General features: G+C 43.4%; 1 protein-coding gene across 1 annotated transcript in view; it reads left to right on the top strand.

The window, feature by feature from the left end:
* Positions 1-3,040: 3,040 nt before the first annotated feature.
* Positions 3,041-13,879, top strand: part of CNBD2 (cyclic nucleotide binding domain containing 2) — a gene marked incomplete at both ends in the record, with an annotated part of 55,733 nt that continues 44,894 nt past the window's right edge. Inside the window, 3 exons of the mRNA XM_080684803.1 lie at positions 3,041-3,091; positions 9,080-9,217; positions 11,825-11,878. Of these exons, the coding sequence (XP_080540929.1) occupies positions 3,041-3,091; positions 9,080-9,217; positions 11,825-11,878 (243 nt within the window). The remainder of the gene's footprint in view (positions 3,092-9,079; positions 9,218-11,824; positions 11,879-13,879) is intronic.

Here is a 13,879-nt window from a genome sequence, read left to right as displayed (position 1 = left end):
TAAGATTTTTGTCCAATCTCTTCCCGCACCCCTCACACCCCCTTCCCCCTGAGAATTGTCAGTCCACTTCCTTTCTATGTCCCTGATTCTATTATATTCACCAGTCCATTCTGTTCTTCAGATTTTTTATTCACTTGATTTTTAGATTCACTTGTTGGTAGGTATGTCATTTTGATGTCATTTTGTTGTTCATAATTTTTATCTTTACCTTTTTCTTCTTCTTCCTCTTCTTAAAGAATTCCCTTCAGCATTTCATGTAATCCTGGTTTGGTGGTGATGAACTCCTTTAGCTTTTTCTTGTCTGTGAAGCTCTTTATCTGACCTTCAACTCTGAATGATAGCTTTGCTGGGTAGAGTAATCTTGGTTGTAGGTTCTTGCTATTCATCACTTTGAATATTTCTTGCCACTCCCTTCTGGCCTGCATAGTTTCTGCTGAGAAATCAGCTGACAGTTGTATGGGTACTCCCTTGTAGGTAACTAACCGTTTTTCTCTTTCTGCTTTTAACATTCTCTCTTTGTCTTTTGCCCTTGGCATTTTAATTCTGATGTGTCTTGGTGTGGTCCTCTTTGGATTCCTCTTGTATGGGGTTCTGTGCATTTCCTGGACTTGTAAGTCTATTTCTTTCACCAGGTAGGGGAAGTTTTCTGTCATTATTTCTTTTAATAGTTTTTCAATATTTTGCTCTCTCTCTTCTTCTGGCACCCCCAAATTTCAGATGTTGGTACACTTAAAGTTGTCCCAGAGGCTTCTTACACTATCTTCATATTTTTGGATTCTTTTTTCTTTTTGTTTTTCTGGTTGGATGTTTTTTGTTTCCTCATATTTCAGATCTTTGGTTTGATTCTTGGGGTACGTTGATCTACAGTTGAGTTTCTATATATTCTCTATTTTAGACAGTGTATGCTTAATTTCTGACTGGTCCTTTTCTATTTTTTTGGCATTCTCATTAAGATCCTTAAAGATCTCACTAAGTTCCTCAGCGGTTTTTACAAGATTCTTGAGTAACCTTATAAATGTGGTTCTGAACTCTATGTCGTCCAGTAGTTTGCTTTCCTCCATTTCTTTCATTCGTGACATGTTTCTTTGTCTCCGCATTTTGCTGCTTCCTTGTGTTGATGGAGTGGTTTTGTGTGGTAGGTGACCTATAGGGGCCAGTAGCTCAGCCTCCCCAATCACCTGAGGTGGACGCTCTTGGTACACCCCTTTGTGGGCTGAGTGCAAAGTCTTGGTGTAGTTAAGCCTTGATTGCTGTTGGTACACTGGGAGGAATTGACCTCCAGGCCAACTGGCTGTGAGGACCTGCTGTGTCTATAATGGAAGAACTGCTGTGCTGGAGACACGCTTATGGGACAGGACTTGTTTCAGTGGGGCTTTGTTGCTCACTGAGTCTGCCTCTTGAATGTGTCACTTATGGATGTGAGGAGTTGAAATCTGGTGTCTCACACTGACCACTAGGTACACTGGCTTCTGGATCTCCAATGGGGTGCAGGTCAGCTTCTGTCTGAGGCCACCCAGCAGGAGCTACAGTGAGAACTACAGTTTTCTCCTCTTTGCTTGGGGTTTGGAGGTTTTGGAGCTGTCTGACCCGGGCTGCAAGTTTGCTAGGTTAAGCTGCGATAGGGCAGGCCATTCATATGCTAAAGCCACTGCTTGGCGCTTGGGTGGGTTTGTAGGTTGTGCGGGGCGGGGTCTCAGGGTGTCACTAGGCTAGGGCGTGGCAAACAGCAATGGCTGCCAGTAAGCCGGCTCTGCGTCTCCAACCCCATCCCCGCATCCCACGCCCCAGCGCAGTAAACAATTATTCCTGTGCACAGCTCTGCAAGCAAGCCACCCTCACTTTCCGACCAGATGGCAGACAGTCCAGCTTCTCCCCGTAGGAGTTTGGGTCCCCTGCGTCTCCCCAGAAACTGGATTTCAGAGTAATCGGGGGCTTGTCTCCCTTCAGGTTGAAAAAAGCAACACCTGCCGCCAGCCCGGATCGCGCTCCTCCGTACCTCAGCTTTTTAGTGCTTATGCACCCCTCAATGCTCTTTTGTCTTTCCTTCTAGTTGTAGAACTTCCACTCAGCCAGCTTTCCCGTGGTTCTGGGTGATAGACCTTTTGTCTTTTAGTTGTAATTTTGAAATTGTTGTGCGAGGCAGCAGTTTAGGTGTTTACTTACGCCGCCATCTTGGATCCTCAATTCTTCTCTACTTTTAAAAAATATTTTTTATTGATTTCAGAAAGAGAGGAGGGAGAGGGAGAGGGAGGGAGGGAGAGAGAGAGAGAGAGAGAGAGAGAGAAACATTGATGAGAGACAAGCATCAATCGGCTGCCTTCTGTACACCCACCACTGGGGATTGAGCCCACAAGCTAGGCATGTGCCCTGACTGGAATTGGACCAACAACCTCCTGGTACACAGGCCAATGCCCAACCAAGTGAGCCACACCAGTCAAGCTCTTCTCTATTTTTGAAAAGATCCCAGAGTCATTGAGTTCCAGTTACAAGTTTCTTTCAACATTCGGTACCCTGTTTGGTTGGGGACTTCCAACTTGCTGAGTGTTCCTGATTTACTGATCTAACAAGATTTATAGGACAGTGCTATACAGGGTGTCTAAATTTTAAGCCTCAGTGGGGTCCCCAGGCTGAGTTTTTGGATGCCCTGAGCCCCAGCCCAGGAACCTCCTACTTTCTTTTTTATGGCCCCATTACTCTGGCAGTCATTTAGCCACTGAGCCTCAGTCTCCTCATGGGTGGAGTGGGTGTGAGGTCTCTCATCTTGTGGTAGTTATGAAGTTAACTAATATAATGCCTGTGAGTGTTCAATAAGTGTTAGATTTTCAGATTTTGGTTTCTCTCTTCTAGAATCTTTCATTGTGACATAAGGAGATTCTGAGGATGAGATTTTTCTCAAAGCAAGGCTTCCAACAGCTGTTGGTAGGGTATGAAGAGTGATGAGGAAGCTACTCATTTCTAATATAACCGGATCCTTGGGAAGCATTCGTGGTCCTACCCTTGAAAGAGAAAGGGGTTCATGTCATTTGCCAGATCAGGAACCATGAGGAGATATACAGGGTCTCATTCCTGGCAACTTTTGAAGAAGGAATGGGTGAGAAGTGTGAAGGGCCCTGGGAGGGAGAGTGGAAGATTGAACAGGCAGATATTTTGAGGAAGGTAGAGGCAGGTGTAGGAGGGGGCCTTGGATGAATGTGGCTACCTTGTACCTTTTGAAGTCACAGCATGGGCACAAAGAAAAGAGTTCTGGATTAGGCTCCATAAAGACTGAATTCTTTTTGTTGTTGTTGTTAAATTCTCCCTGGAGGAGTGAGGATATTTTTTCCATTGATTTTAGAGAGTGGAAAAGATGAGGGAGCGGCGGGGGGGGGGGTGGGGGTGGGGGGGGGCGAGGCGGACAGAGAGAGAGAGAGAGAGAGAGAGAGAGAGAGAGAGAGAGAGAGAGAAACATTGATGTGAAAGAGACGCATTGATTGGTTGCCTCCTGCACATGCCCCAGCTGGTGCTGGAAATCGGATCTGCAACCCAGGTATGTGCCCTGGACCGGGAATCGAACACAAGATGGTCCTGTATGCAGGCCAGTACTGTAACCACTGAGCGACTTTGGCCAGGGCAGAAAGACTGTATTCTTTTTATTTTTTAATTTTTAAAATTTTTATTGATTTCAGAGAGGAAGGGAGAAGGAGAGAGAGAGAGAAACATCAGTGATGAGAGAGAATCATTGATCGGCTGCCTCCAACGCACTCCACACTGGGGATCAAGCCCGAAACTTGGGCATGTGCCCTGACAGGGAATTAAACCATGACCAGGTTGACACTCAACCACTGAGCCATGCTGGCTGGGCAAGACTGAATTTTTGATGTGTTGTAGAATTGTGCACCTGAAACCTGTATAATTTTGTTAACCAGTGTCATCCCAATAAATTTAATAAAAAGGAGAAAAAAGGAAAGAGAGACTGAATTCTCAGCCCTACCATGTAGCCTACTACCCCCTCGATACTGGATGAGTCATAGACTACACTTAGCCTGAGTCCCACTCTCCTGCTCTATACCCACCCTTTCTACTATTACCAGATCCAGAGAAAATAAGGCCTAGCAGCAGGGTAAAGTAACAGGTTAAACTTAAGGATTCTGGAGCCAGAATGCCTGGGTTCAATTCCCTATCACCTATTAGTCATATGACTAAAATTAGTATTAGGCAAGTCGCTTGATTTGCTGTGCCTGTTTTTTGCTTTGCATAGATTTATTGTTGAGGATTAAGTGAGTCAATACATATAAAGGGCTTAGAATAGTGCCCAACATCGGCAAATTGTTTTCAATAAGTATTAATTTTATTAATAAAGCCTTTTCCATATTTACTTTAGATATATAATTTTTTAAAATATAAAATTTTATTTATTTTTAAAAAATATTTTTATTGATTTCAGAGAAGAAGGGAGAGGGAGAGAGAAGTAGAAACATCAATGATGGGAATCATCTATTGGCTGCCTCCTGCACGCCCCCTACTGGGGACCAAGCCTGCAACCCACGCATGTGCCCTTGACCAGAATCAAACTGGGGACCCTTCAGTCTGCAGGCCGATGCTCTCTCTATCCACTGAGCCAAGCCAGCTAGGGCTAGATATATAATCTTAAAGAAAAGATTACAGTTATAGGTTCCTCACCATCCCACTCCCTTTCTCCTCACTGGTAACTACTTTCCTGAGGTTGATGTGTACCCTTCCTATCTATATATTTAAATTTTATTACATATGGATGTATACATAGCTACGGGAAGTATCCATAAGCAACTGTATGGTATGCGGCACATTTTTAAAAATAGCATTATAAATGTCATCGTATTTCACTTTTCCCCCACTCAAAATTATGTGTGAGCTTTATCCACATTGACATACATAGCTAGTGCTATTTTCAATCCTGTGACTGCACTATAATGTGTTGATATGTTCCCTACTGATGGAAAACAGTTGTTTTAAGCTCTCCACTGTTACAGTGTAGCATGGTCATCCTCATGGCTATCTTCTTGTGCACATGTGTAAATTTCTCTAAAGTGTATATATAAGGTACATACAATTTCTTGATTATAAAGGACACACATCCTCAACTTTAAAAATACTGCCAAATTGCTCTCCAACATACTTGTATCATGTTTTTCATTTCCCCAGTCTGATAAGTGCAAATGGTATCTTGTTACTTTAATTTCCATTTTCATTACTTCTAGTGGTATTTAGAATCTTTTCATTATGTCATTATGTATAGGTCATTTGAGTTTTCCCTTTGAATTACCTGTTCATATCCTTTGCTCATTTTTTGATTGGGTTATTATTATTTTTATTTGTAGGATTTTCCTCCCTCCCTCCTTTCCTTTCTTTTAGAGAGCAAGAGCGAGGGAGAGGTAGAGATAGAGAAACATCAATCGGCTACCTCCTATACACCTCCTACTGGGTATTGTGCCCACAATGTGGGCAGGTGCCCTAACTGGAATCAAACTGGCAACCTTTTGGTGCACAGGATGACACCCAACCAACTGAGCCACCCTGGCCAGGGCTGTAGAATATTTTAAATTAAAATTCTGGATATTAATCCTTTGTAATAGTAATCCTTTATAATTCTGGATAGTAGTGCTTTGTCAATTATATGCATGGCAAATATATTCTTCCAATCTTCAGTTTGTCTTTTCATTTTGTTTGTGATGTCCTTATTATCAGAAGTTAAAAAAACAGTTTTGCATTTTTAAAATTATGAAAATTTTCAAAAATAAAGGTTGAAATATATATAATGATCATCCCTTAGATTTTACAGTCAACATTTTGCCATATTGGCTTTATGTGTTTATGTGTGTGCATGTATACAGGTGTATGTTTGATGAATCATTTAAAAACTGCACACTATATATATGTATGTATATATATTTTTTTATTGATTTCAGAGAGGAAGGGAGAGGGAGATAGCAACATCAATGATGAGAGAGAATCATTGATCGGTTGCCTCCTGCACGCCCCACACTGGGGGCCGAGCCTGCAACCCAGGCATGTGCCTGGACTGGGAATCGAACTGTGACCTCCTGGTTCATAGGTTGACACTCAACTACTGAGACATGCCGGCCAGGCAAGGTGCATACTTTAAGAACACAACCACAATACTAAGAAAGTTAAAATGAATTCCCTGTATCACCTAATATCCAGTCATATTCAATTTCCTTATTTGTTCCTAATATGTACTTTATAGCTTTTTATGATGAATTATGGTCCAGTAAAGGTTTTATTTTGCATTTGTTTGTATGTTTCTTTTCTTCTTCTTCTTCTTTTTTTTTTTTTACAAGTGTAGTTGGTCTTATTCAGTGCTAAATTTTGAAGTAGAGGATTGCGGGAATGTGTCTAGAGTCCATTGAGATTGAGTAGAAAAACACTGGGGAGACTGGAACTGATACCTACTGAGTTATAGAGTATTCTACAGGCAATAGGGTGGGAATAGGCAAGGATGATACAACAGGTTTAGGAAGTTGTTGCTATTACGTTTGTCTTCAGAATATAAATGGCCTTTTTCTTCTTCTTCCTCTTCTTAAAGAATACCTTTCAGCAATTCATATAATACTGGTTTGGTGGTGATGAACTCCTTTAGATTTTTCTTATCTGTGAAGCTCTTTATCTGCCTTTCAATTCTGAATGATAGCTTTGCTGGGTAGAGTAATCTTGGTTGTAGGTTCTTGCTATTCATCACTTTGAATATTTCTTGCCACTCCCATCTGGGATGCATAGTTTCTGTTGAGAAATCAGCTTACAGTTGTATGGGTACTCCCTTGTAGGTAACTAACTGTTTTTCTCTTGCTGCTTTTAATATTCTCTTTGTCTTTTGCTCTTGGCATTTTAATTATGATGTGTCTTGGTGTGGTCCTCTTTGGATTCCTTTTGTTTGGGGTTCTCTGCGCTTCCTGGACTTGTAAGTCTATTTCTTTCACCAGGTGGGGGAAGTTTTCGGTCATTATTTCTTCAAATAGGTTTTCAGTATCTTGCTCTTTCTCTTCTTCTGGCACCCCCATAATTCTGATGTTGGTACGCTTGAAGTTGTCCCAGAGGCTCCTTACACTATCTTCATATTTTTGAATCCTTTTTGCTTTTTGCTTTTCCGGCTGAGTGTTTTTTGCTTCTTTGTATTTTAAATCTTTGACTTGATTCTTGCAATCCTCTAGTCTGCTGTTAGATCTCTGTATAAAATTTTTTATTTCAGTCAGTGTATGCTTAATTTCTAATTGGTTCTTTTTCATATCCTCAAGGGTCTCACTAAATTTATCGGCCTTTTCTAGGAAATTCTTGAAAAACCTTATAACCGTGGTTTTGAACTCTATATCCAGTCGTTTGCTTTCCTCCATTTCTTTCATTTGTGATCTGTTTCGTTGTCTCCACATTTTGGCTGCTTCCCTGAGTTGATAGAGTGGCTTTGTGTGGTAGGTGTCCTATAGGGCCCAGTGGCTCAGCCTCCCCAGTTACCTGAGGTGGACACTCTTGGTGCACCTCTTTGTGGGCTGTGTGCACAGTCTTGTTGTAGTTAATCCTTGATTGTTGTTGGTATCACTGGGAGGAATTGACCTCCAGGCCAATTGGCTGTGAGGATCAGCTGTGTCTACGTTGGGAGAACTTCTGTGCTAGAGATACCCTTATGAGACAAGACTTGCAAAAGCCTCTGTGCTCGGCTTGAATGGGGTGGAGTCTTAGGGCGGAGCAGACAGCATTGGTTTCCCGTCAGCCCTGCCCTAATAGGCCCCTGTGTCTCAGTGTCCCATGGTAATCGCTGCAAGCACCTCTGAGAGAAAGCCGCCCTCGCGTTCCGCCCACTGCCCGACAGTCCAGTTTCTCCCCGAATGAGTCTGGGTCCACAGAGTCTCACCCGGAACTGGAGTTCAGTGCAGTCAGGAGCTTTTGTCTCCCTCCCACTTGAGAAAGCCAGCTGTGCACTCAGTTGCCCGCCCTCTCTGCACATGTGCGCGTCTCAGTACCTCTGCCTCCTGCAGCTCCTCTAAGTCTCAGTGTGCTTTTCTCTTTTCTTCTAGCTGTAGAATTTCCACTAGCCAGCCTTCCTGTGGTTCTGGATGATGTCTGTTTTGTCTTTTAGTTGTAGCTTTGAAATTGTTGTGCGAGGCAGCAGTTTAGGTGTTTACCTATGCCCCATCTTGGTTTCCTGTTTGTATGTTTCTTGAGTCTTAATCTAAAACAGCCTTCACATCTTGTTCTCTTTTCCTTGTGAAATTGACTTTTTGAAGAAACTGGGTTAGATGACTTGTAGATTGTTTCACATTCTGGATTTGCTTCCTTATTTCCTCTATTTACTTGCAGGTAGAGAGTGACTGCTTTTACTCTCAAATTCATATTTGGGATTTGTTTTCAGTTCCAGTTCCAAATTCCCAGGGAAAAGATCAGATTACATTAGGTGTTATGTTAGTTTTCTATGCTGCTCTAACATATTACCACAATTTAGTGGCTTAACACTACAAATTTACTAGCTTATATAGCTGAGAAGTCTGGCATGAGTTTCCCTGGGCTCAAATCAAGGTGTTAACAGGGATGTTCCTTTCTCAGTGTTCTAGGGAAAAATCCATTTCCTTGACTTTTCTAACTTCTAAAGACTACCTACGTTCTTTGGCTTGCTGTCTCCTTCCTCTGTCTTTAAAGCCAGCAATATGGCATCTATCCACCATTCTTCTCTCAGATCCACCTGGTTCCCAAGTTCAGGCTCTCTGTATCACCCCTCACATCCTGTCATTACTTTTGCTCTTTATTTTCTGGACTAAAGTGAAGGACATTTAACGAAAGCTATACTGGTTAATATTTTAACAACTCTCCCTTGGGGAGGCAGATGCCCACATTTAGTAGTTGCCAGTCTTTATGTGGCATAAATATTCCCACTGTGGGCAATTTCAAGCTACCAATAGGATTTCAATAGTCTTGAAAACTTTCTGAAAATGTAATCATCACTCCAGCACACCACTGCATTTAATCCTGTTACATTTCATCTTCTGCATTATCCAGCCTGCTGTTGATGGTTGAAAACAGACAGTTTTTATTGCTCGTGTTTGTTTTGTTTCCACAGGGGCTATACCAGCTCATCCTGGATATCATTGTGATGATCCGAGTGTGTAAAATGTTCCGCCAAGGCCTCAGGGGATTCCGGGAATATCAGATCACTGAGACTGCTCGCAGAAGGCACCCTATCTTCTCCTTCTGGGATGTAAGCAGTTGGGCTCAGCAGGATTATCAGGGTTTAAGGGGGTCCTATAAATAGCACCCCACTCCCCAGTCCCAGTTCTGTGCCATCTGAGAAAGAAGACAAAGGGTAAAGCAGAAGGGAGAATTCAACTGTCACTTATATTAATGATGACATTTATATTGGAGAAGATGACTTGGACCATCAAGTGAGAGGTTTACCTAATGCTGAACCGCAGAGTTAGACAGCCTTGCACAAGCAGTCACAAGCAGTGCTAGACCACAGCAGGTCTCCACTACAGCAGCGGAGCCTCCAGCCTTAAGCTCCCAGCAGAGAAGGGCAGAGCAGAATGTGAGCACAGAGGGAAGAGGAAGGGGGTGATCATGCCATTTCTCCTTGCACATCTACCAAGGAGTTTGTCACTCCTCAGTATGGAAGACCAGGGGCTGGTAGTGACATTGGGAGTGGGAAAGAAGCCATCTCCATTCCAACAGTGATCAAAAGAGCCAGAAGAAATCCAATTGGGTTTTCTGAATGTCCACCAGCCATTTATCTCCTCTCCCTTCTTTCCTGTCTCCTTACTTAAATGAGAAGGGAACATTTGTCGGGGCCCTGTTTGCTCTGGTGACCATGTTTTCTAGATTTTCTAGAATGTCTCCATTTCAAATATTTTATCCCAAAGGTGGATCATAAGCCCCTTTTTGGCTCAGAAAAGTTGATCACCATTTCGTTAACTTGTTCTGGTTCTCCAAAGTTGTTTTCATTACTATCAAGGGCTCCAAAGTTTTCCCTGCCCATTTTCCTGGAGTGACAGCCTCTGCTTCCTCTTTGCATGCAGTGATTCACTCCAAGAAATTTCCCAAAGTGGTTTCTGAAGGAAAGTAGCCAAGGAGAGGGAGAGTGGGGTGGTGGTGATGGGGCAAAGGAAGGTAGTCTTAGATTGTTTGTTTTTTTTTTTTTAATCTTCACCCAAGGATATTTTCCCACTGATTTTAGAGAGAGTGGAAGAGAGAGGGAAAGACAGAGAGAAATATCGTTGTGAGAGAAACACATCGATTGGTTGCCTCCTGCATGTGCCTGATCAGGGCCCCGGGCCTGGGAGGAACCTGCATCTGAGGTACATGCCCTTCACCAGAGTAGAACCCAGGACCCTTGGGTTCACAGGCTGATGCTCTATCCACTGAGCCAAACGGGCTAGGGCTTAGATTGCTTTCTAAGGGCCATCAGGTAATATAACTATATGTGCATGGCTTAGTTTAAGATGTAGCAGAAAGGGCCTGTGGCCAGCTGGAGAGCAAGGACATGCCCCATTTAAAGACATTTAAATTAATATATTTTGAAGACACTATGCTGGCCAAACCAATTAAGTCCATAGTCAGATTCTGTCCTGTTGTTGGGCCCTGAGCTGGAAAGGGGTGGAATAGAAATATTATAACCTGAGAGACTGAGACTAGCTCTCATGAAGGACATTTTGACTCAGGCAGTGGTGAAGTGAAGGGCCCTGGCAACCAGGAGTCCTTGGTTACCAGCAGACCTGGGCTTGGGCAGTTGGAAGCTGAAAATCAGAGTTAGTTTTGTCATCATGGGAGTGTGAAGCTAAATCTAACAACATTACCCAGTCAGGATGGCCTTGAGCAGAAGCCTCTCAAGGGGAGTCTATAGTGTCATATGACTGCTGGGCAGAGAGCTGGAAGGCTGGAGCATAGGGTCTGGCAGAGAGAGCCAAAGACTGGTTTTCAGTGGAGTATGTGACTCTGGATCCTTCTGAACACTACCTCTTTCCTTCCTTGGCCCCCTGAGAAGCACCAAACTATAAATGAGGGGAGAGCACAGAGATCTGAGTGGGCTCTGGGGAAGGACATGAGGAATAGCTAGAGAGATGTGTGTGTGTGTGTGTGTGTGTGTGTGTGTGTGTGTGTGTGTGTGTCTTGGTTTGGCCCCGTATGGTACTCAAGGCCTTGTTTGTTCTTTTCTTTCAGCCTTACACACCCTACATATTCCCCTCTGCTCTCTCTGCCCCTTTCTCTACTCTTTCCACATCTTCTCTGCATCTGTTAGGAGATAGGGTTCGATTAATTCATCCCTAAGACCTCATACCTCTTCCTCCTGGCTATCCTCCAGACAAGAGTCATTTATTTGCTGGATTATCCTTGGGCAAGTTCTTCACTTCATTAAAATCCAAAAAGGGGCTTAATACCTGCTTTGTTTTGAAGATGAAATGGAGTAAGATAAGGAAGATGCTCCATGCCTGACTCGTTATAGGTGGTCAACAAAGGTTGGCTTTGTTCCTTCCTTTTCATTTCTCCTTTCTGTTCTTTTCTTTCCCTCTATCCTTTCCCATTTGTTTGTTTCTTTTCCCTCTTACTTTCTCTTTTCGCTTCCTCTATTCTCCTTTCCTTTCTACACCCCTGTCTTTCTCTCTCTTCACAACAATTTGTTGTCACTGCTGGGCCCAAGTTTTGTGCTGAGTTGACCTTTTGAGCAGAGGTGGACATGGGAAGCCACACTGTTAGGCTTCCCATGGCTTCCTGCCTACTACAGCGGTCCAGGTATGCAGAAGAATTTCAATGCAGAATTCTATGCAGTCTTGTTGATTCTCCTTCCTGTTCCTCTTCCATTTTTTTTTTCCAGAAAAAGAAGCAAGGCCGAATCACATTTGATACCATGGACTTCGTGGCAGAGTCGGTATGCACAGTTCAGACTTTGATGTTGGGGATTTTCTTTTAGCATCATGGCCTGGAAGAAGCACTGGGCTGGGCATCAGAACCTGGGTTCAGCCCAGGTTCTGTCAGGAGCGCAGTGTGTCACCTTGAGCTAGCCACTTAGTTTCCTCATCTATAAAACAGGGCGATCTCAGTGATCCCTTCCAGTTCTGGCATTCCAAGACTGTGAGCCTCCCCACCCCCCACATGTTTGTTGCTTTATAGCTGAGCAGAACCAGCAGGGAGAGCTCCTGCACTTGGACCTGTGGGAAAACAGCAGAAAGCAGAGCAGAGGATGTGAGAGCCCCAGACAGAGGAGAAATAATCAGGGTGGTGGGAGAAGCACTGGCCTGAGCAAATTCTGGCTTTGCCCCAAATCTCCAAACGATGTTGGGCACACTTGTCCTTGATCTGGGTGTAAGATGGCCATGCTGTTGAGAAAATGCCTTATATCTGGGTGAGGCTTTGAACTGTGTGACTTGTTCTCTGAATTTTAAAAATCATGGCTACCTTTCCAGCTTCTCCCTACCAAATGCTGGATATTAATTAAAATTTAAAGGGACCTACCTATTTATAGGGAAGATTTGAAGTTCTCATCAGTGTAGACCTGACTTGACCCATGGAGTAGCCATACTGGTTTTTCTCTCAGGGAAAGGAGACGGACAAGCACAGTTAAGTCATCCAAATTCTGTTTTATTTGTTTATTTTTTTTCAACTTTCCCAACTGGCCAGTGTTTGATGCTGGGCACTGAAGTTTACCCCCAAGTTTTGCCCTTCAGGCAGGAGAAACTAGGGCCTCTCTGAGAGTTACAGAACTCTAGAGATGAAGGCAATTCTGTGTATAACAGAAGAGAGAGAGAAGAGGGCACAAAGGAAAAATCCATTGTATAGGCAAGGCCTCTCAGCCTCTTGAATGACTCTGGCTCCAACACAGAGACAAAGGGTAGAGACCCAATTTAATAACCTGCCCTTCAAGTGACTGCAAATGGTACTGGTTTCTTTTCCAGATGATGAAAAGGTTGTAAAATCCATTGTGGTGATAGCTGAACAACTCTCTGAATATATTAAACATCATTGAATTGTACACTTTAAATGGTGAATCATATGGTATATGATTATTCAATCAAGCTGATCCACACACACATATATTTATACATATATAACCTGCACCTCAGGGCAGCACTTGGATTGCGGCCAAACACTAAAACTCAATACAGTCCATATTGGGACTCTGTTAATGATAAACTTCTTCTTCTTCTTTTTTAAAAAATATCTTTTATTGATTTCAGAGAGGAAGGGAGAGGGTGGGAGAGATAGAAACATCAATGATGAGAGAGAATCATTGATTGGCTGCCTCTTGCATGCCCCCCCACTGGGGATCAAGCCCACACCTGGGCATGTACCTTTGACCAGAATTGAACCTGGGACCCGTTAGTCCACAGGCCGACACTATGCACTGAGCCAAACCAGCTAGGGCAACAACAAACATATCAAAAAGAACCCTTAGAATTATAGAGACTTAGAATCTAGACTCATTTATTACAGCAATTGTGAGACATTAGAAACAATGGGTACATTTTAAAAAGATCTATATATATAAAAGGCTAAGTGTCCATTCGTCCAATTGGTAGCTATGACGCGCAGTGACCACCAGGGGCAGATGCTCAATGCAGGAGCTGCCATGATGTGCCCTGGCTATTTAAAAATAAACGGCACCGCGGACCTAGTGCTGACAAACCAACACTCGGCTTCCCCCAAGTGGGACACAGGCCCTGCCACCATCCTGGAGTGACACCCCACCAAATCACAGCCAACACTGCTAAGACCCCATGGTGCAAAATGCGCCCACGGCCCAGCCCACCCAGGAAATGGTGGCTGTGGATGCTGGGTAATGACGTCACATAGCAACTCCCGGCTTCCTCTTCCTAGCGACTAGCATCCTTGGAGTTTCTTCAGCCCAGGAACCCAACTTGCTTTATAGCCA

This window comes from Plecotus auritus, assembly GCF_963455305.1.
Source record: "Plecotus auritus genome assembly, chromosome: 8".
In the NCBI taxonomy this organism is placed as follows: Eukaryota; Metazoa; Chordata; class Mammalia; order Chiroptera; family Vespertilionidae; genus Plecotus; species Plecotus auritus.
The sequence above is the reverse complement of the archived record's forward strand: the minus strand, read 5'-3'. Positions and strand labels throughout refer to the sequence as shown.